Source organism: Gigantopelta aegis, chromosome 6 (assembly GCF_016097555.1).
Source record: "Gigantopelta aegis isolate Gae_Host chromosome 6, Gae_host_genome, whole genome shotgun sequence".
NCBI lineage: Eukaryota > Metazoa > Mollusca > Gastropoda > Neomphalida > Peltospiridae > Gigantopelta > Gigantopelta aegis.
In genome coordinates, this window is record NC_054704.1 from 68,957,536 (window position 1) to 68,976,034 (window position 18,499).

General features: G+C 39.7%; 1 protein-coding gene across 1 annotated transcript; it reads left to right on the forward strand.

The window, feature by feature from the left end:
- Positions 1–4,825: 4,825 nt before the first annotated feature.
- On the forward strand, positions 4,826–16,575 carry LOC121376549 (transforming growth factor-beta-induced protein ig-h3-like). The gene is made up of 6 exons (XM_041504462.1): positions 4,826–5,008; positions 6,836–7,056; positions 8,691–8,880; positions 12,966–13,067; positions 13,665–13,778; positions 16,376–16,575. The coding sequence occupies exons 1-6, from the start codon at positions 4,864–4,866 to the stop codon at positions 16,546–16,548; spliced, it is 945 nt and encodes a 314-aa protein (XP_041360396.1). The 5' UTR covers positions 4,826–4,863; the 3' UTR covers positions 16,549–16,575.
- Positions 16,576–18,499: the final 1,924 nt, after the last annotated feature.

Sequence of the window (18,499 nt, forward strand, 5' to 3'; positions counted from 1 at the left end):
GATCCATGACTGACCTTTGACAGAATAATGACAGAATTTCTTAACACAGTAACACCATTTGCTCTATAGTGGATAATACAGCTCTATTTGAAGATTGAACACTAATGAAACAAAATTCGCGTTTGTTACAGTAAAGCCATAAGTTGGGTAGAATTCATTTGGGTGGCCAAATCAACCAGATTTGGCATTCCTTGCACCAAGGTGCCAAAACATATTGATGCAAATACTTTCCTTCGCGAGAATGGAGCAGGACGTGGCCCGGTGGTAAAGCTCTTGCCGTATGCACAATCGGCCCTGGATCGATCCCCATCGGTGGGCCTAATGGGCTATTTCTTTGTTAAAAATCTGAAACAGCGATTCCATACAGACAAAATACCTCCTACCGTAGATATTTCTGTTTACTTGCATCTTAATCAACGGTGGTAAAGCGTTCGCTTGATGCGCGTTCAGTTTGGTATTGATGCCTGTCGGAGAACCCAGTGGGTTATTTCTTGTTCTAGCCAGTGCTCCACGACTGGTATATCATAGGCCGTGGTATGTGCTATACTGTTTGTATGTTGGTGCACATAAAAGATCCCTTATTGCTAATAGGAAAACAATGTAGCGGGTTTCCTTCTAGGAATATATGTCAGAATTATCACATGTCTGACATCCAATACCTGATGATTAATAAATCAATGTGCTCTAATGGTATCGTTAAATAAAATAAATTTTAACTTTGTGCGAAATTACAAGGTATGGTATCAGCGACTGACAACAAACCACGTGGATAAAGAGACCAGGTTATTTTAAATTACAAGGTATGGTATCAGCGACTGACAACAAACCACGTGGATAAAGAGACCAGGTTATTTTAAATTACAAGGTATGGTATCAGCGACTGACAACAAACCACGTGGATAAAGAGACCAGGTTATTTTAAATTACAAGGTATGGTATCAGCGACTGACAACAAACCACGTGGATAAAGAGACCAGGTTATTTTAAATTACAAGGTATGGTATCAGCGACTGACAACAAACCACGTGGATAAAGAGACCAGGTTATTTTAAATTACAAGGTATGGTATCAGCGACTGACAACAAACCACGTGGATAAAGAGACCAGGCTATTTTAAATTACAAGGTATGGTATCAGCGACTGACAACAAACCACGTGGATAAAGAGACCAGGTTATTTTAAATTACAAGGTATGGTATCAGCGACTGACAACAAACCACGTGGTTAAAAAAGAGACCAAGTTATTTTAAATTACAAGGTATGGTATCAGCGACTGACAACAAACCACGTGGATAAAGAGACCAGGTTATTTTAAATTACAAGGTATGGTATCAGCGACTGACAACAAACCACGTGGATAAAGAGACCAGGTTATTTTAAATTACAAGGTATGGTATCAGCGACTGACAACAAACCACGTGGATAAAGAGACCAGGTTATTTTAAATTACAAGGTATGGTATCAGCGACTGACAACAAACCACGTGGATAAAGAGACCAGGTTATTTTAAATTACAAGGTATGGTATCAGCGACTGACAACAAACCACGTGGATAAAGAGACCAGGTTATTTTAAATTACAAGGTATGGTATCAGCGACTGACAACAAACCACGTGGATAAAGAGACCAGGTTATTTTAAACCAACAGCCAGTCTAGGAAATAACGAAGTATGATGGTGAAAACCAAGAAAAATGTGAATTATTAAAAATTGAAATACGTGGCCATAAATATTACAACAAATAATGTCATTTATTAGAAGAATAAAGTAGTGATTATTTGTTTTGTAAATGGCAGCCTATTTCACTAGATGCAATGTAAATGATATACTCATGGAAAATATAAGGGAACACATAAATAATAACAGCAAATATTGCTTGCCACCAGAATCCTCATCCGTTTTAACATGAAGTTAACTGTTATTAATGTTCAACCCCACAGTACTGACATTCAATCCCACATTACATTTGTGTATTTTATACAGGCATATCTCCTCTAATAGTGAATTAAATATGGTCTTAAATACCATGTGTTCCCATATTTATTTCCATCAGTATATTTCACAACATATAAAATATACAATCTACAGTAATGAATACGACAAACCGTGTCTAGTGTATTTGATATTATAATACAGTTTCTTGGTTATGTTTTAAGTTGACTTGCAGAGGAACTGCTATATCAGAATAGTGAGTAGATATTCTATTTCATTGAATAAGTTAGTGGATTTGACTATCATCGTTTAGTGAAAACCATTTCACAGCAACTTCGTTAACATTATTTAATAACTTTTATTAATTATTTTATCACTGCATGAACTATATTTCAGTTTTTAATTGTTACGGTCATATTAACTGTAATGTAAAATATCAGTCACTTTACAATTGTTAAGATCATATTAATTGTAATGTAAAATATCATTCACTTTTCAACTGTAATTAGATACATGTTGAAGTCCTTTGTACTTATATTAGAAGTGACAAACGTCTACGTGTTAAACTGGAACCTTTCTGATGCTTCGAACTATAGTAATCTACATTTCATGAAAATCTTGTAGTTTGTGTTTCAGTTATCTGTATTTTGTTATCAGCAAATAAAGCCATATTCTCGTATACCACAAGTCTTAAGTTTGGTGGCGTATCTCCAGAACCGTGTATTTATAACAGATGTGTTTCTATTATTGTAAATACAGTAGTCGTGTTTGGTCATAGAATGTCAAAATGTCCCCAATAAGTAATTAAGCAGAATCTTGTCCACAGGAAAATAGTTCAAAGATATCTTTGTGGAATTTATTGGGAATAAGAATCGACCAAATGACACCAGCGTCTGTATTAATAATAATAATAATAGATTTTTATTTCAGATCAGTGATCTATAGAACATATTTAAACATCACATATAAAACTGATTACATAATATACAGTAGCTTGGGCCAGCGATTTACACATACACATTTGAAGTACACATTTGCACACCACAGGTGGGCAGGTAGGTCGTTTGAGGTTGTTTCGATTCTGCTCTTCAGCGAATATGCTGTTGAGCGAAGTAAAGCGCCAAAGCTTTCTACTCGATGACTGACACACATCTTGCTGGCACTGTATGGTCGTCGTTGTCCGATCATCCATCGGTATGCATTATTATAACATATGTTAAGATCCTTCATGGTATCCTGTGTAAATTTCACCCAAAATGCACGCACGTACAAATTACTAAAATAACTCACAAATAGTTGTGTTTTAACAGATTCTGAACATTTTGCAAATCGCAGCAACAACATGTTTGCACGTACACAAAGGGCTCTATACTGTCGTTTAATGTCTTTATCGTCTTTCATGTTTTTACATATAATATTGCCTAGATATTATGTTCAAGTTCAAGTTCTTTATTGCGTTAAGTGTTACAGTTAATCAACCATTTGACTCGTGCTTACATCCATTGAAGGTTCAAGCACGACTGTCTTGGGCACATTATCAGAGATTCTCCAGTAGATGTGTGCAAGACAAGGTTTTACAACTGATCAGCATTATAACAGTGAAAACGATGAATACATACAACAGTTCGAAAGAATGACGCAGAGTGACAATGTCATGCAGTCAACACTCAGCTCTCTAAGACTATATGCCAAATTTACAAAATGTTTGACATCCAATAGTCTATGATTATTAAATCAATGTGTTCTAGTGGTGTCGTTAAACTAAACCAATTTTTTTTTTCAACATTCAGATAAATAATTATTTCACTAGTTAGTTTCATGTTCATAAATATTACTAAATATTTGTAGATACAAGAATGTTCTATTCACAAGTGCCATCGGCAATATGAATAGCAAAAATGAAAACATTATTGATACAATTAGTTTATAGTAATAATAGATATCTAATTTGATTCGCTTGCCGTAAGTATTGGTCACGGTAACTTATCTCCTTGTTGTTTCCAGCTGACAAGAGCTGTATTAGTTTTAAAGTTATAATATATTCTAAAATGGCGCAAAATAAACTACCATTTTTTATGCAGGTCACTCAATGACTGGCCCACTCTACTAGCAGTGTTAGAGTAACAGTGACAGAGGCTGTGATAATAATACTGATCATCTCAAAGTGACTTATGACTTGACTGCAAAAACAAAACAACAATTTGTAATGTGGAATATTTATTATTAGTCTACCAGACAAATCTGAAAGGAGGCCTAGTTTAGGAGTTTGTACAAGTGTTCGGGTAGAAAAATGCCAGATGGTGCCATCTGTTAGGGGAGTCTATGGGGGTAATCACCAGGTTGATGTTATATTATAAAATTATCATTTATATTTTCAGTTATGCTATTCCTGTTATTATTTCATAATATTCCTGTTATTATTTCATAATATTTTCAATGCATTGAGTGGTGGATCCAGAAAATCCATTTAGGGGTGACCCCAGTGACATGAGGTGGAATGCCAAGAGAACTTTGGGGGAGGTTTGGAATGGGATCGTGAAAAAAATAAAATTATAACTATCGCAAAATTTAGAGGGGGCCCGGGACCAGCCCCCCCCCCCCCTAGATCGGCCTATGGCATTTATGTGAATAAATTTGTTTTGTTTTCTTAAATATTGTATATATTGTTACAAGAACTACTTATATTTTTTGTATAAGCTCTTCGCTATAACAAATAGAATAATAATGCATTACACTGTTAGTCTAGACTATTTAAAAAAAAATAGCACAGCTGTATCCGCGGTCTTGAAGCGACTCTAGGTTTTGCCAGCAGCACGAAGATATCGTGTTGTCAACAGATGTTCCAGATCTCACGTTTCCCGGTATGGGTCTTCGCCACTGGTTTTCTCCATTCCACACACAGTGGGTCACTTGTCACTGAGTTGTACCAAACATGGGGGTTCTCTTGCTGATACTGTTAGTCGGGTGTGCCTGGGGTCAACATGGCACCATCATGGACGTGTTGCATCACCGCAGAGACACTTCATTCATCAGCTACATACAGCAAGCGGGTCTTGAAGATACTCTCAAGGGAGCAGGTAAAGATGTTTAACATGAAATCATGGAAAAATATTTAAGAACATTTCCATTTATTGTCCTCAGGCAACCTTACAAATGAACAAAGAGAAAAATATCTGTTAACCGCACCTCAGCACATTTTAAACTATGGCTAGTTTGTGTCTAGCATACGGTTATTTTAACACTTTGTCAAAATACAGATATGTCACTCCTACCGAAGAGATCGTATCTATGAAGTTTTTATTAGACACACTAGCACATACCACAGCATTTTAGTGTCTAACATACAGTTATTTCAACACGGTTAAAATACAGATATGTCACTCCTACCGAAGAGATCGTTTCTATTAATGTTTTCATTAGACAGGACAGCAAATACTAAGGCCTTTTTTTTATCAATTGTGGGGTACTGACTGGGACGAAAAAAAACCCAGATGAATTGACGGGCTCACCAAGTGCGATTGGATCTACGAGCAACCGCAGCTTAGACGAGACCTGGGGTCTAATTCACTAAACTATCGCAACTTTGCGATCTCGCATTGCAGTGCTAAAAAAACTTGCAAAGAGGATGCTTTGTTGTCTAGCAGAGCCTAAGATACCTTTGTGAATTAGGCCCATGTACTACGAAGCTACACCAGCCCTTTTCGATTAAGATGCAAGGAAAACTATTTGATAGTATTTTACAAAATGAGAACAGGAAGGTAGGAAAATGAAATTAAAATATTAGCTTTGCTTTTAAACAGAATCAAATCAAGACGAATACTATTTCACAGTTGCTGATTGTCATCAGGGTTATAACATCCAAGAAATCCTAAAAGCCTTAAACAAGTTTTATGGTAGACACTCAGAAGACTAAGGACCAGCACTTGACATCCTTTTCGACTCTGCCCTGTGCAGTTACAATTTTGATCATGGAATACGCTTTTGTCATTCAGATTTACAATTACAAATTGAAGTCACCAGCAAAACCCAATTAACCTCGTAGTAACGGTGTACGACATGAATATAACTGCACACTTTGAAATGTTTTGTTTTGTTGGGTTTGTTGTTTTTTTTGTTTTTTTGTTGTTGTTTTTTTTCTGTATCACAGTAATATTTTAATAAATATTTTAAAACATAGCAGACTAATATGTTTGAAATATCACGAATAGAACAAATATGTAGGTATTCATTTTAAAACCAACGTTCAGCATTTTAATACATCGAAGGTTGTAACATCCATTATTGTTTCTATGGAAACGTGTATATAAAAGCTCTATTGCCGTTTGTTTGCAAGGAATCTCATACGTGGCGGAAGCTTTCGACTACGTATGTGTTAGACACCAAATAGCCATAGTCTCAAATGGTCTGAGGTGTTTGTAAAAATATTTGTTTTCCTTTCCTTTGACTATTTCTCAAACATGGTGCATATATTATGACGGATTTTAAAAAAATTGAATATACTTGTAAACGGAACTTAAATCCTTTTTTTTGGGGGGGGGGATTGGGTTTTTTGGGGGGTAATTGGCTGGGTGGGGGCGGCATTTGCTCAGTCGATTGAGCGCTCACCGTAAGTGCTTGCGTCGCAGGACAGAACCACCTTGGTGGATCCGTTCAGCTGATTTTTTTCTCGTTTCAAACAGTGCACCACAACTGGTCAAAGGCCGTGGTATGTGCCTTCCTTTCTCTTGGAAAATGCACATGAAAGATCCATTGCTACTAATAGAAACATGTAGTGGGATTCCTCTGTAGACTACGAGTCAGAATTACCTATTGTTAGACATCCAATAGCAGATGATTACTTAATCAATGTGCTCCAGTGGTGTCATTAAATAAAACAAACTAACCTTTTTTTGTGTTTGTTTCAGGACCTTTCACCGTGTTTGCTCCCACCAATCATGCGTTTAGGAGACTGAGCACTGAAATCGCTGCCAAGATGAAGCTCGACCCGGCTCTGTTGAAGTCGATCATCAAGTACCACATCGTCAGCGGCAGCACCCTGTCGCACAACGATCTGATGGCGAACGAGAAGTTGATCCCGTCAATGGAAGGTCACGACATTAGAGTGAACCACTATCTATTCAACCAGGTAGGTCAACAGATCATTATCTTAATATTAATAAAGAATTTCCAATTTCTCCCACGATTATTAAATCCAGTGGCGGATCCCAAAAATCCATTTAAGGGGGCCCCAATGACATGTGGTTGAAGGCCACAAACGTCCCCTAAGAGATTCCTCGGATTCTCCCACTTAGATCCGCCACTGCCGTCTGTCAGCTTCGTCCTACACGGCCTTCTGAGCTGCGCAAACCATCGACTTCCTGTCTCAGCTTCCTCAACGGGTGCAGTTTCTGTGCACTCCCCCGCACCCACCAGGCTTCCTCGTCCTCTGCCGCTAATAAAGTTGGTATGACCCACGGCACTAACTAACGATCTCCGGTAGCAGGAGTGTATAGCAGATGGTTACAAGTGCCTCTTAAGAACGCGATAGAGAGAGAGAGAGAGAGAGAGAGAGAGAGAGAGAGAGAGAGAGAGAGAGAGAGAGAGAGAGAGAGAGAGAGAGAGAGAGAGAGAGAGAGAGAACCTTTTAACATGCCCCTATACCACTGACAGCAGAAGTAACTGTTGTACAGTCTCCGAGGGGGCGGGACGTAGCCCAGTGGTACAACGCTCGTTCGGTGCGCGGTCGGTGTGGGATCGATCACCGCCAGTGGGCCCATTAGGCTGTTTCTCGTTCCAGCCAATGCACCACGACTGGCATATCAAAGGCCGTGGTATGTACTACACTGTCTGTGGGATGGTGCATATAAAAGATCCCTTGCTGCTAATCGAAAAGAATAGCCCATGAAGTGGCGACAGCGGGTTTCCTCTCTCAATATCTATGTGGTCCTTAACCATATGTCTGACGCCATATAACCGTAAATAAAATGTGTTGAGTGCGTCGTTAAATAAAACATTTCTTTCTTTCTTACCGTCTCCGAAGTGGTCAGACTAACATATTAAAACAAAGCTACTGTAGGTTTGTCTCTGTACACGATATGAGCGGGACATAGCCAGTGGTAAAACGCTCGTATGATGCGCGGTCGGTCTAGGATCGATCCCCGTCGGTGGGCCCGTTGGAGCTATTTCTTGTTCCAACCAGTGCACGACGACTAGTATTTCAAAAGCCGTGATATGTGCTATCCTGTCTGTGGGATAGTGCATATAAAAGATCCATGTAGTGGATGTCCTTTCTAAGACTATAAGTAAATTTTTTAATCAACCCAGTAGTCAATGTTTAATAAATCAATGCACTCTAGTAGAGTCGTTAAACCAAACAAACTTTAACTGTACACAGTAAGCACTGTACCATACACCTTTATAGCAATGGATGAAAACACGGAATCATACAAGTCCTTTTCTCTCTCCCCCCACCCCCCCCCTCACCCCCCTCTCTCTATCTCTATCTATTTATCTCTTTCTCTATCTCTTTATCTCTCTCTTCCTCTCGCCCCCCCATCTCTCTCTCTCTCTCTCTCTCTCTCTCTCTCTCTCTCTCTCTCTCTCTCTCTCTCTCTCTCTCTCTCTCTCTCTCTCTCTCTCTCTCGTCACAAACACAAAAAATACTTAGTATACAGTTTCTAAAGGTTTCCCTTTATTCTGGTAGCATAGAAGTGTTCCCACATTTAGAGAGGGGACTGAATACTGCCATGCCCGTCATGTATGTGTATGTTGAACTTACAGCACATGTTAGTGACCGGGGCACGTATCTACCACTATTCTGGGTTGACGGCTACAAACGGCGCCGTTATCGAGATAAATGACGTCATGATACCCCCGGGCGGTAGCGTCCTCGACCTCATCAACAACGATCCCGAACTCAGTACGTTGAAGCAGGTGGTACAGAGCGCTGGGCTGACCACGTTTCTACAAGGTAACTTTCTTGGACAGTGTTACGATTTTACGTGTTCTATGTCTTCTTCTTCTTCTTCTTCTTCTTCATCTTTCCGATGGCGGGACGTAGCCCAGTGGTAAAGCGCTCGCTTAATGCGCGGTCGGTCTGGGATCGATTCCCGTCGGTGGGTCCATTGGGCTATTTCTCGTTCCAGTCAGTGCACCACGACTGGCATATTAAAGGCCGTGGTATGTACTACCCTGTCTGTGGGATAGTGCATATAATATACCTCGAAAAGAGTAGCCCATGAAGTGGCGACAGCGGGTTTCCTCTCTCAGTATATGTGTGGTCTTTAAACATATGTCTGACGCCATATAACCGTAAATAAAATGTGTTGAGTGCGTCGTTAAAAAACCCCATTTCCTTCCTTCATCACCTCCGTACTATGTGCACCAACGACTCCATCCTCGTAGATATAGTAAACAGTTTTAAGATTTAGATTGGAGTACAGACAGCCATTATACACAGGCACTTGACAGATATTTGTATATATGAACAAGTTCTAAATAGTTGTATATTGTTTCTTTTCAAATGTATTTTATCACATAGTTCTATACAGACGATTCAGCGGGTCCAAATTGTTCAAATGGTTCCCGCACTGTAAATTACGTTATATTAACGAATATTACTATGAAAAATAAGCGATCTTTGTTAGAAAGATTTCTACCGATATACGCATTTAAAACTAGAAAAAGAGCATTGCCAAAAAACGTTATATAGATGGTCATCTTTAGAATAGGAATTGTCTCCCTGTAACCAGATGTGTCGTGACTCCTGGAATACGATGACTTGACCTGCAGGAGTTTACATAGAGTAGGCCACAGATCACAATTATCTTCGTTGTACTTTTTTTAAATTTAGCTTTAGTTGCTTGTGACGGAACATGCTCTTAAATTTGTTTCGCCTGTGGCGATTTTAATTGTGTCAGAGGGCCGTGTGCAGTTTCATTGCACGTAGCCCAGGTGGGCAACTTGTTACGTAATACTTCGCGCGATCGGGCATTCCAATATGCACTTAGTCCAAACGTAATACCTCTGCGAGTGCGGTTTCGACGACCGTGATTTTGGCGACCAAGGCGTCAGTAAGTCTGACGATCAGAGAAATTATACCGACTCTGGCAGAGGTGGAATATCAGATGATAGGGGGAGGTACCGCCTTGTACCCCCAGGCAATATTCTGATTTATAATAAATAGCTAGTTTTTAGAGATATCGAGGAGAGACCGAAAAGGAAGCTTCCCGGGATTGTCCGTTTGGACTGGTAAATATTTTTATTTCTGCTCTGTGTATAAACTTGATGTGAAAATATTTTAATACTGTATTATACCAATATTCTTTAGACAGTGTCTTCGGTCATCTGACGAAGTAAATCGTAGTCTTACTGTTCTATATTTTATACGAGTATTTGGTAATATAAAGCTTAGCCAGTAATCCTAGAAGACCTAGGTAAACTGTAGGTTATTGTCTTTATTGTGATAGGTACCAGTATTAATTCTGTGTTACAAGGTTACTGAATGAGTAGTTAGGGTTAATTAAAAATTAACCAGTTAGGAATAGAGCTGTAATTCCTTTATTAATTAAGTTCCCCAAGAAGCGTTTCTCAATTATCACACGTTACTGAACGAGTAGTAAGGGTTAATTAAAAATTAACCAGTTAGGAATAGAGTGGTAATTCCTTTATTAATTAACTTCTCCTAGAAGCGTTTCTCAATTATCACACGTGTGGGTGTTGTGTTACGGTGAAATGATTCGCATATTGTGTAACTAGACACCTAGAGATTAACTAATTAAGTGATCAGTTCTGGGTTGTTATTATTGTTGTTATTAATTAACTACTACGGCTGTACATTTGTCAGCGTAGGTTAATACAGATTCCAAAGTGTATTGTGTTTTGTTGTGTTTCTAGTGAGCTAAACGTGCTATAATAATATATACTTTATATAAGATCGTATCTCTGATCATACCTAGACGAGCCATACTAGGGTTTAACCGCCTGTTACAGAGAGATCTAATAGATATACAGTTAGGAGAGATATTTTGATAATCGTGTTTTATTCAGTTACGGGTATTATAGAATCCCCGTGACATTGCTATATCACTATTATTAATATCAGAAAGCCCGTGTTTTTGTTTGTAATACAATACGCCTTTGTCTGCCTGGGGGTGGGGAACATATCCTGAAAAGGACAATTCCTGTTATCCAGCTCTTTCTCTCAAGATATTGGCTTAAGCAAACACACCCACTAAACCTGGCCGGAATACACCCATTTTACACAAAATGTACTACATATGTATGGGCTAGAATTATCACTTTAGTGTAAACACATGTTTATAAATTACATTCTCTCCCTTATCATCTTCAGTCTGATAATATAAGCCATCGGACATACGGCTGGTAGGTACAGGGTTCGCAGCCCGGTACCGACTCCCACCCAGAGCGAGTTTTTAACGACTCGGTGGGTAGGCGTAAGACGACTACACCCTATTCTCTCTCACTAACCACTAACCACTAACAACTAACCCTCTGTCCTGGACAGACAGGCCAGATAGCTGAGGTGTGTGCCCAGTACAGCGTCCTTGAACCTTAATTGGATATAAACATGAAAAAAGTTGAAATGAAATGAATATAGTTGCCACTTCAAAGCTGTCTGCTACAAGAAAATCACAGTCAAACAACAGACTACTTGTGCGGATTAATTTCCGGATTAACTACATGGGAAGATAACTCTGATCTGTGGCCGACGTTAACGAAGCCACTAACAAACGATTGATTGATTCAAGGACAGATTTCTCCAGCGACAAATATATCCGTGAATTTGCTGTAAAAACACCAATTCTAGGCATGTATTTTCCTTTGTTTGACACACAATAGCCGCAGGGCCGTACCCTGATCAAAATCCTAGAGGGGGAACTACTTTTTATAAACAAATGAAACACTATACAAATTAAACCCTGAGATATGTATGCTATTTCCTGGAGTAAAAGAAAAAGTGAGATTCCCCTGCCCCCCTGCCCCCGGATGGTATGGCCCTGAGCCGGTGTCTATTTTTTAGCCTGTATTTTGACACACGTGTTGCAGGTTTTTAGATTAATTAACATTAATGTCCATTTTCACAGGCTAAAACTAGGTTAATTTATTTATTCCGTTTGTTGGGGATATGCTGCAGGCATTTCTGTTTGAGCCTGTATTCATAACTGCTAAAACAAAAGCTACCCCCCCCCAACCCCCCCCCCCCCCCCCGACAAAAGCAAGTAACAAAAAAGCCTCTAAAAATTAGCGGATAACGATGAGATGTTAATCACCAGTTCGTCCGAAGAAATTCCAACGCATGTTGATGACAATTGAAATCTAACAATACGATTGGACAACACGAATTGATGTTTATGTTGCTATGGTGACTATAGTCCGTTTGCATTAACTCCATGTAGTCCGTGGGCCAGACCCACCAAATTTGACTTATTGGTACCATCTGAGGGGACTAAACGTTATGGTGTTTTTCATGAAGCTGAACATTTCAGTGATTCATTCTGATATTATGTACATCTGAGAAGGGCCATTTTGACCCAAATTACCAAGGTCAAATAAAGGTCAACATTTGTCAATACATTTAAGCTCTTAATCACACAAATGACTGCCACTTTATAATAATGAATAAAGATAAAATAAAGATAAAAATGTATTATTAAGTTTCAAACCTATACCTCATAACTGTTTGTACAACAAATTTCACGTTTCTTAACAAATTACAATCAGATTGCAAGATGATCTTTCTGAGACTTCCAGTTCTGAAAATACAAACATTTTAATAATGGACTGATCCATCTTATTCGCACCAACTTTATAGATAGCCATCTTATATCTTGACAAACTCTACATCCCGAAGATTAATTTAAACTATAGTCACAAAATGTATGCATTCAGTCCCGACTGTTCAAAAGTTAGGGCTCTCTTTCACCCCTTGCTGCCAGATGATAGAAAACGTTGCCATGTCGATGCAATCAATGATTACTTTAAATGAAAATATGTCGAAGATTATTAAATGTATTTTCTTAATGATATTTCCAGAACAGCATCCAATCACCCTATTTGCGCCAACTAACAAAGCTTTCGAAGCTCTAGGCGGGAGTGTTACCCAAGGCTTGATTCAACAGCCAGCCCTGCTTACTAGTAAGTACACGTCTACTTAAGGAGTACTCAAGCGTTGTATCACAATGAACATAACAAACATGACCCAATATCAAACAAACTACATGTATATCATATATTGTTCATGTTTTCTTCTTGTCATAAACTTTGATTTCAGTTATCCATGCTCCACGATCTGCCAAATTCCTCCCAAATCACAATGTTTTTTGTTTTACTTTTTACAATTGAAAATTACGAAAGTTTAAAAAAAAACACATTCAAGTTTAAAAGTGTCATTATCACTTTCATCACAAATAAAATATATTCAGGGCCGTAGCTAGCGGGGGAGCGGGTGGGGTGTGGGGGTGTGGGGTGGTGGTGGGGGGGGGGGGGGGGGGGGGGTGGGGGGGGGTGGCTTGGCAAGAAAAAAAATCCAGAAAACGTTTTAGTAACTTAAAGAAAATTCTCTTCTTAACCGTTTAAGGAGTTTTAGACTATTAACTACTCAGTTGCCCCCAAAAACTAAAAAATATTAGCTACGGCCCTGATATTATAATTTATATTTTAAAAAATACAAGTATATTTTGCAAGATTTTTTCCATTGCAATTTCCACAGCATCACTCACGTTGTCTTTGCAGCTCTTCTGAAGTACCATGTGGTTCCCGGCAGCCTGTGGAGTGATGACTTCCACCAACAGATGCTGGAGACTTTCGATGATGATGATAAACTAAGACTTCATAAGTTCTTGTTTTGTAAGCATTATAACCCAGTGTTCAATATTAGTCTCTGTGCTTACAAGGCTTCGGTGGCGTCGTGGCAGGCCATCGGTCTACAGGCTGGTAGGTACTGAGTTCGGATCCCAGTCGAGGCATGGGATTTTTAATCGAGATACCGACTCCAAACCCTGAGTGAGTACTCCGCAAGGCTCAATGGGTAGGTGTAAACCACTTGCACCGACCAGTGATCCATAACTGGTTCAACAAAGGCCATGGTTTGTGCTATCCTGCCTGTGGGAAGCGCAAATAAAAGATCCCTTGCTGCCTGTCGTAAAAAGAGTAGCCTATGTGGCGACAGCGGGTTTCCTCTAAAAACAGTGTCAAAATGACCATATGTTTGACGTCCAATAGCCGATGATAAGATAAAAAATCAATGTGCTCTAGCGGCGTCGTTAAATAAAACAAACTTTTTTACAAAGGGCGGGATGTAGCCCAGTGGTAAAGCGTTCGCTTGATGCGCGGTTGGTATGGGATCGATCCCCGTCGGTGGGCCCATTAGGCTATTTCTCGCCAGTGCACCACGACTTGTATATCAAAGACCGTGGTATGTACTATCTTGTCTGTGGGATGGTGCATATAAAAGATCCTTTGCTGCTAATTGAAAAAGAGTAGCCCATGAAGTGGTGATATCTGTGTGGTCCTTAACCGTATGTCCGACGCCATATAACCGTAAAAAAATGTGTTGAGTGCGTCGTTAAATAAAACATTTCCTGTATTGTGCGCACATGGGCAGGATCCTGCTCAGTCGGTAGAGCGCTCACCTGAGGTGCTTGTGTTGTAGGATCGAATGACCTTATTGGACCCATTCTCTGATTGAATGTTTTTCCTGTCCCATGCAATGCATCGTGTCTGGTATATGATGGCAGTGCATCGTGTCTTGTATATCGATGGCAGTGCATCGTGTCTGGTATATCGAAGACCGTGGAATGTGCTGTCCTGTCTGTAGAATAACAGCATATAAAATCCCTTGCTGTCAATTTGTGTGCACATGGGTGGGATCTAGCTCAGTCGGTAGAGCGCCTTCCTGAGGTACTTGCGTCGTAGGATCGAACCACCTCTGTGGACACATTCAATTTGAGGTTTTTTCCCTCCCATCCCAACCAGTGCACGACGATTGGTATATCAAAGGCCGTGGGATGTGCTGTCTTGTCTGTGGGAAAGATCATATAAAAATTCCTCTGCTGCTAATAGCAAAATGTAACGGGTTTCAATTAAGATTCAAGTACACTGTCCTGAGCACACACCTCAGCTATCTGGGCTGTCTGTTCACGACAGTGGGTTAGTGGTTAGTTGTTAATGGTTAGTGAGAGAGAAGTAGTCAGTGTAGTGCCCTTACCTACTCACCGAGTCGTTCAACTCGCGCTGGGTGGGGGCCGGTACCGGGATAGGAACCCAGTACCGACCGGCGTTGTGTTCGATGGCTTAACCACTACACTATCGAGGCTGGTATTCACACAGGCGTAGCCAGGAGTTCATACTGAAGATGGCCACCCAAACCGTCTACATGTGTTACTTTGATTTAAAAAAAAAAAAAAAAAATTAAAAAAAAAAGCCCACCAAAAAACACTAGTACAAAAGTGCATTCCATCTTGACAACAACAAAAAAAAGACTACTGTACGGACGATTGTGTAAAATAATGGTATCTCAATCAATCGTCGTGTTCTGTACGCACAGTATATGCTGAGTAAGTTATCAATCGTAAGCTATTTTTACATTAATTTGTGCATCATGTGCAATAACAGTAAGCTACGTATCACAAGTAAACGTCGTTTTACCACCAATAGAAAACAGTTGCATACGTTTTCCGCTATTCAAGTTCACCATAGTGGGACGGAATGTTCTAAGAATCTTCCCGATATGAACGTACATAGGCGTACGGGATTCCAGTTGTGTAGATGGGCAATCTGCTTTTTGCTCGAATTAAACGAAAATGCCCAAATCTGGATAACAACATTCATTCATATTAGCATTACTACCAAACAGCTAAATAGGATTGCAGACGAATTACTACGCATTTTTACATGGATTGCAACTCATTTTGAGGGTAGAATGAGGGAAATACATGGTAAAAAGGTCTCAGGTTGGCACATTTTGCCCGAATATCTCTATCATGTTTGCCCGAATGTGATGTTTTGCTGCATCACTAGGGGCGGTGGGGGGGGGGGGGGGCAGTTGCACCCCCCCCCCCCCCGACTCCTTGCATCGTACGCGTATGTGAACGTAATTATGATAATTTTGTTAATTATCTATTTATGGGTTGTGTTGGGTTGTGTTTGTTATTTTCGCAATTGGCTATCGATATGTTATCATTTTCTCGATATGTATCATGTAATGTAATTATGTATTATGGGTTGTGTTTGTTATTTAGTAGTTGTCTATAATGCATCAACTGGATATGAAATTTTAGCAGTTGCTAAATGTATCACCCGATATGAATGTAATGATGTATTATGGGTTGTGTTTGTTAATTTAGTAGTTGGCTATAATGTATCACTGGATATGAACGTAATGATATATAATAATTAATTATGTAAATTATGTGAATTATGGGTTGTGTTTGTTATTTTCGCAGTTGGCTATGATGTAGACAGTGCTCAGATTAAAACGAAGGATATTGCAGCGACTAACGGGGTGGTGCACAAGATCGCAGATGTTTTGGTACCGAAATCAATTCAGGCCCAGGTGTCGGCATTGAAAGTAACTACGGCGCCACCACCGGTCGTAAATCCGTCTGATGCTCCTTAATCTGTCCAATAAACTACCAGAGTTATCGATGCTGATGTTACGTTGTTATTTCTCACAGAGAGATAGAGATAGAGAGAGAGAGATAGAGAGATAGAGAGAGAGAGAGAGAGAGAGAGAGAGAGATAGAGAGACAGACTGACTGACAGACAGACTGATGGACAGACAGACTGACAGACTGACAGACATACAGTGGGAGATCGGAGTCTGTGCTTGTAAAACTTTAGAATCTATAGTCCTTTCCACAGAGAACACCTTTTTTTCATAATATAGATTTTTCTACATGTCATTGGCGTAGCCAGCATGAGGCAGACGAGGCGCTTGCCTCGTCTGGAATTTCCCCAGATTTATTTTATTTTTCTCATGACACTGATATTTATTTTACAGGTCTGGGTTTTCCTCGGCGTTTTTCTCCTTGCTGCCAATTTATGTGCACATGGGTGGGATCTAGCTCAGTCGGTAGAGCCATCTCCTGAGGTGCATGCGTCGTAGGATCGAACCACCTCTGTGGACACATTCAATTTTAGTTTTTTCCCTCCCATCCCAACCAGTGCACGACGACTGGTATATCAAAGGCCGTGGAATGTGCTGTCTTGTCTGTGGGAAAAAGCAAATATAAGATCCTCGGCTGCTAATAGCAAAATGTAATGGGTTTCAATTAATATTCAAGTACACTGTCCTGAGCACACACCTCAGCTATCTGGGCTGTCTGTTCACGACAGTGGGTTAGTGGTTAGTTGTTAATGGTTAGTGAGAGAGAAGTCGTCAGTGTAGTGCCCTTACCTACTCACCGAGTCGTTCAACTTGCTCTGGGTGGGGGCCGGTACCGGGATAGGAACCCAGTACCGACCGGCGTTATGCTCGATGGCCTAACCGCTACACTATCGAGGTTGGTATTCACACAGGCGTAGCCAGGAGTTCATACTGAAGATGGCCACCCAAGCTGTCTACATGTGTTACTTTAATTAAAAAAAAAAAAAAAAAAAAAAAACCCCACCAAAAAACACTAGTACAAAAGTGCATTCCATCTTGACAAAAAAAGGTCTACTGTACGGACGATTGTGTAAAATAATGGTATCTCAGTCAACCGTCGTGTTCTGTACGCACAGTATATGTTGAGTAACTTGTCAATCGTAAGCTATTTTTACATTAATTTGTGCATCATGTGCAATAACAGTAAGCTACGTATTACATCATGTTTCTACGTTGCTTAGGAGCCGAGATATGACGAATATCGTGTTTTGAGGGCGGTCATTTTGAAATTCAAGATGGCGGCCAGTTACCATGGTGATGGCGATGGGTACCTAGGCTTATATGAATCTACACATGTTAAGCTATCTGTATGCCAATGTTCACGTTTTTGTCAAATTTTGCACGATTCTTATGATATGTGCGCCTTAACCGCTGTACTATAGTTACTTCATACGCATTCAAATGTCGATAGCGTTGCCATAGAGTCCTATTAATATAATAGAAGGCGGGTGTTGGTTAAACGCGGAACGGAATATAATACTACTGTAGCGGAGTAATTAGATTTTTACACGTTTTGTCGTTTTAAAGGCTAAATATTTTATCAATACCCAGTGTAATCGTGTATTGTGTGTATTAGCAGCAAGGGATTGTAACTGGAAGCAGTAAGAAATGCCTACTAAATGTACGGTAGTCTAAAAGCACTTTTAAAAAGGTTAGGTGTGCATAAGCGTACGAGACAGGGAGACAAAACCTCAAATTCGAGCAAAAATAATACAGATATTCGGGCAAAATGCTCTAACCTGAGACCTTTTTGCCATGTATTTCCATCATTCTACTCTCAAAATGCTTAGTGATTCGTTTGCAACTCTATACAGCTGTTTTATAGTAATACTAATATCAATAAATAGACAATGACTAGTTAATGACGTCGGATATCTGCTTTATCCTGTGATGGTAAGTATGGGAAATTCTGTGAGGCGAC

Excerpts from the sequence above, each read along its gene's own strand:
- LOC121376549 (XM_041504462.1), top strand. The coding sequence starts at position 4,864 with ATGGGGGTTCTCTTGCTGATACTGTTAGTCGGGTGTGCCTGGGGTCAA. Across the intron at positions 8,881-12,965 it reads GCTGACCACGTTTCTACAAG|AACAGCATCCAATCACCCTA; the intron begins GTAACTTTCTTG and ends TGATATTTCCAG. Across the intron at positions 13,779-16,375 it reads ACTTCATAAGTTCTTGTTTT|TTGGCTATGATGTAGACAGT; the intron begins GTAAGCATTATA and ends TTATTTTCGCAG.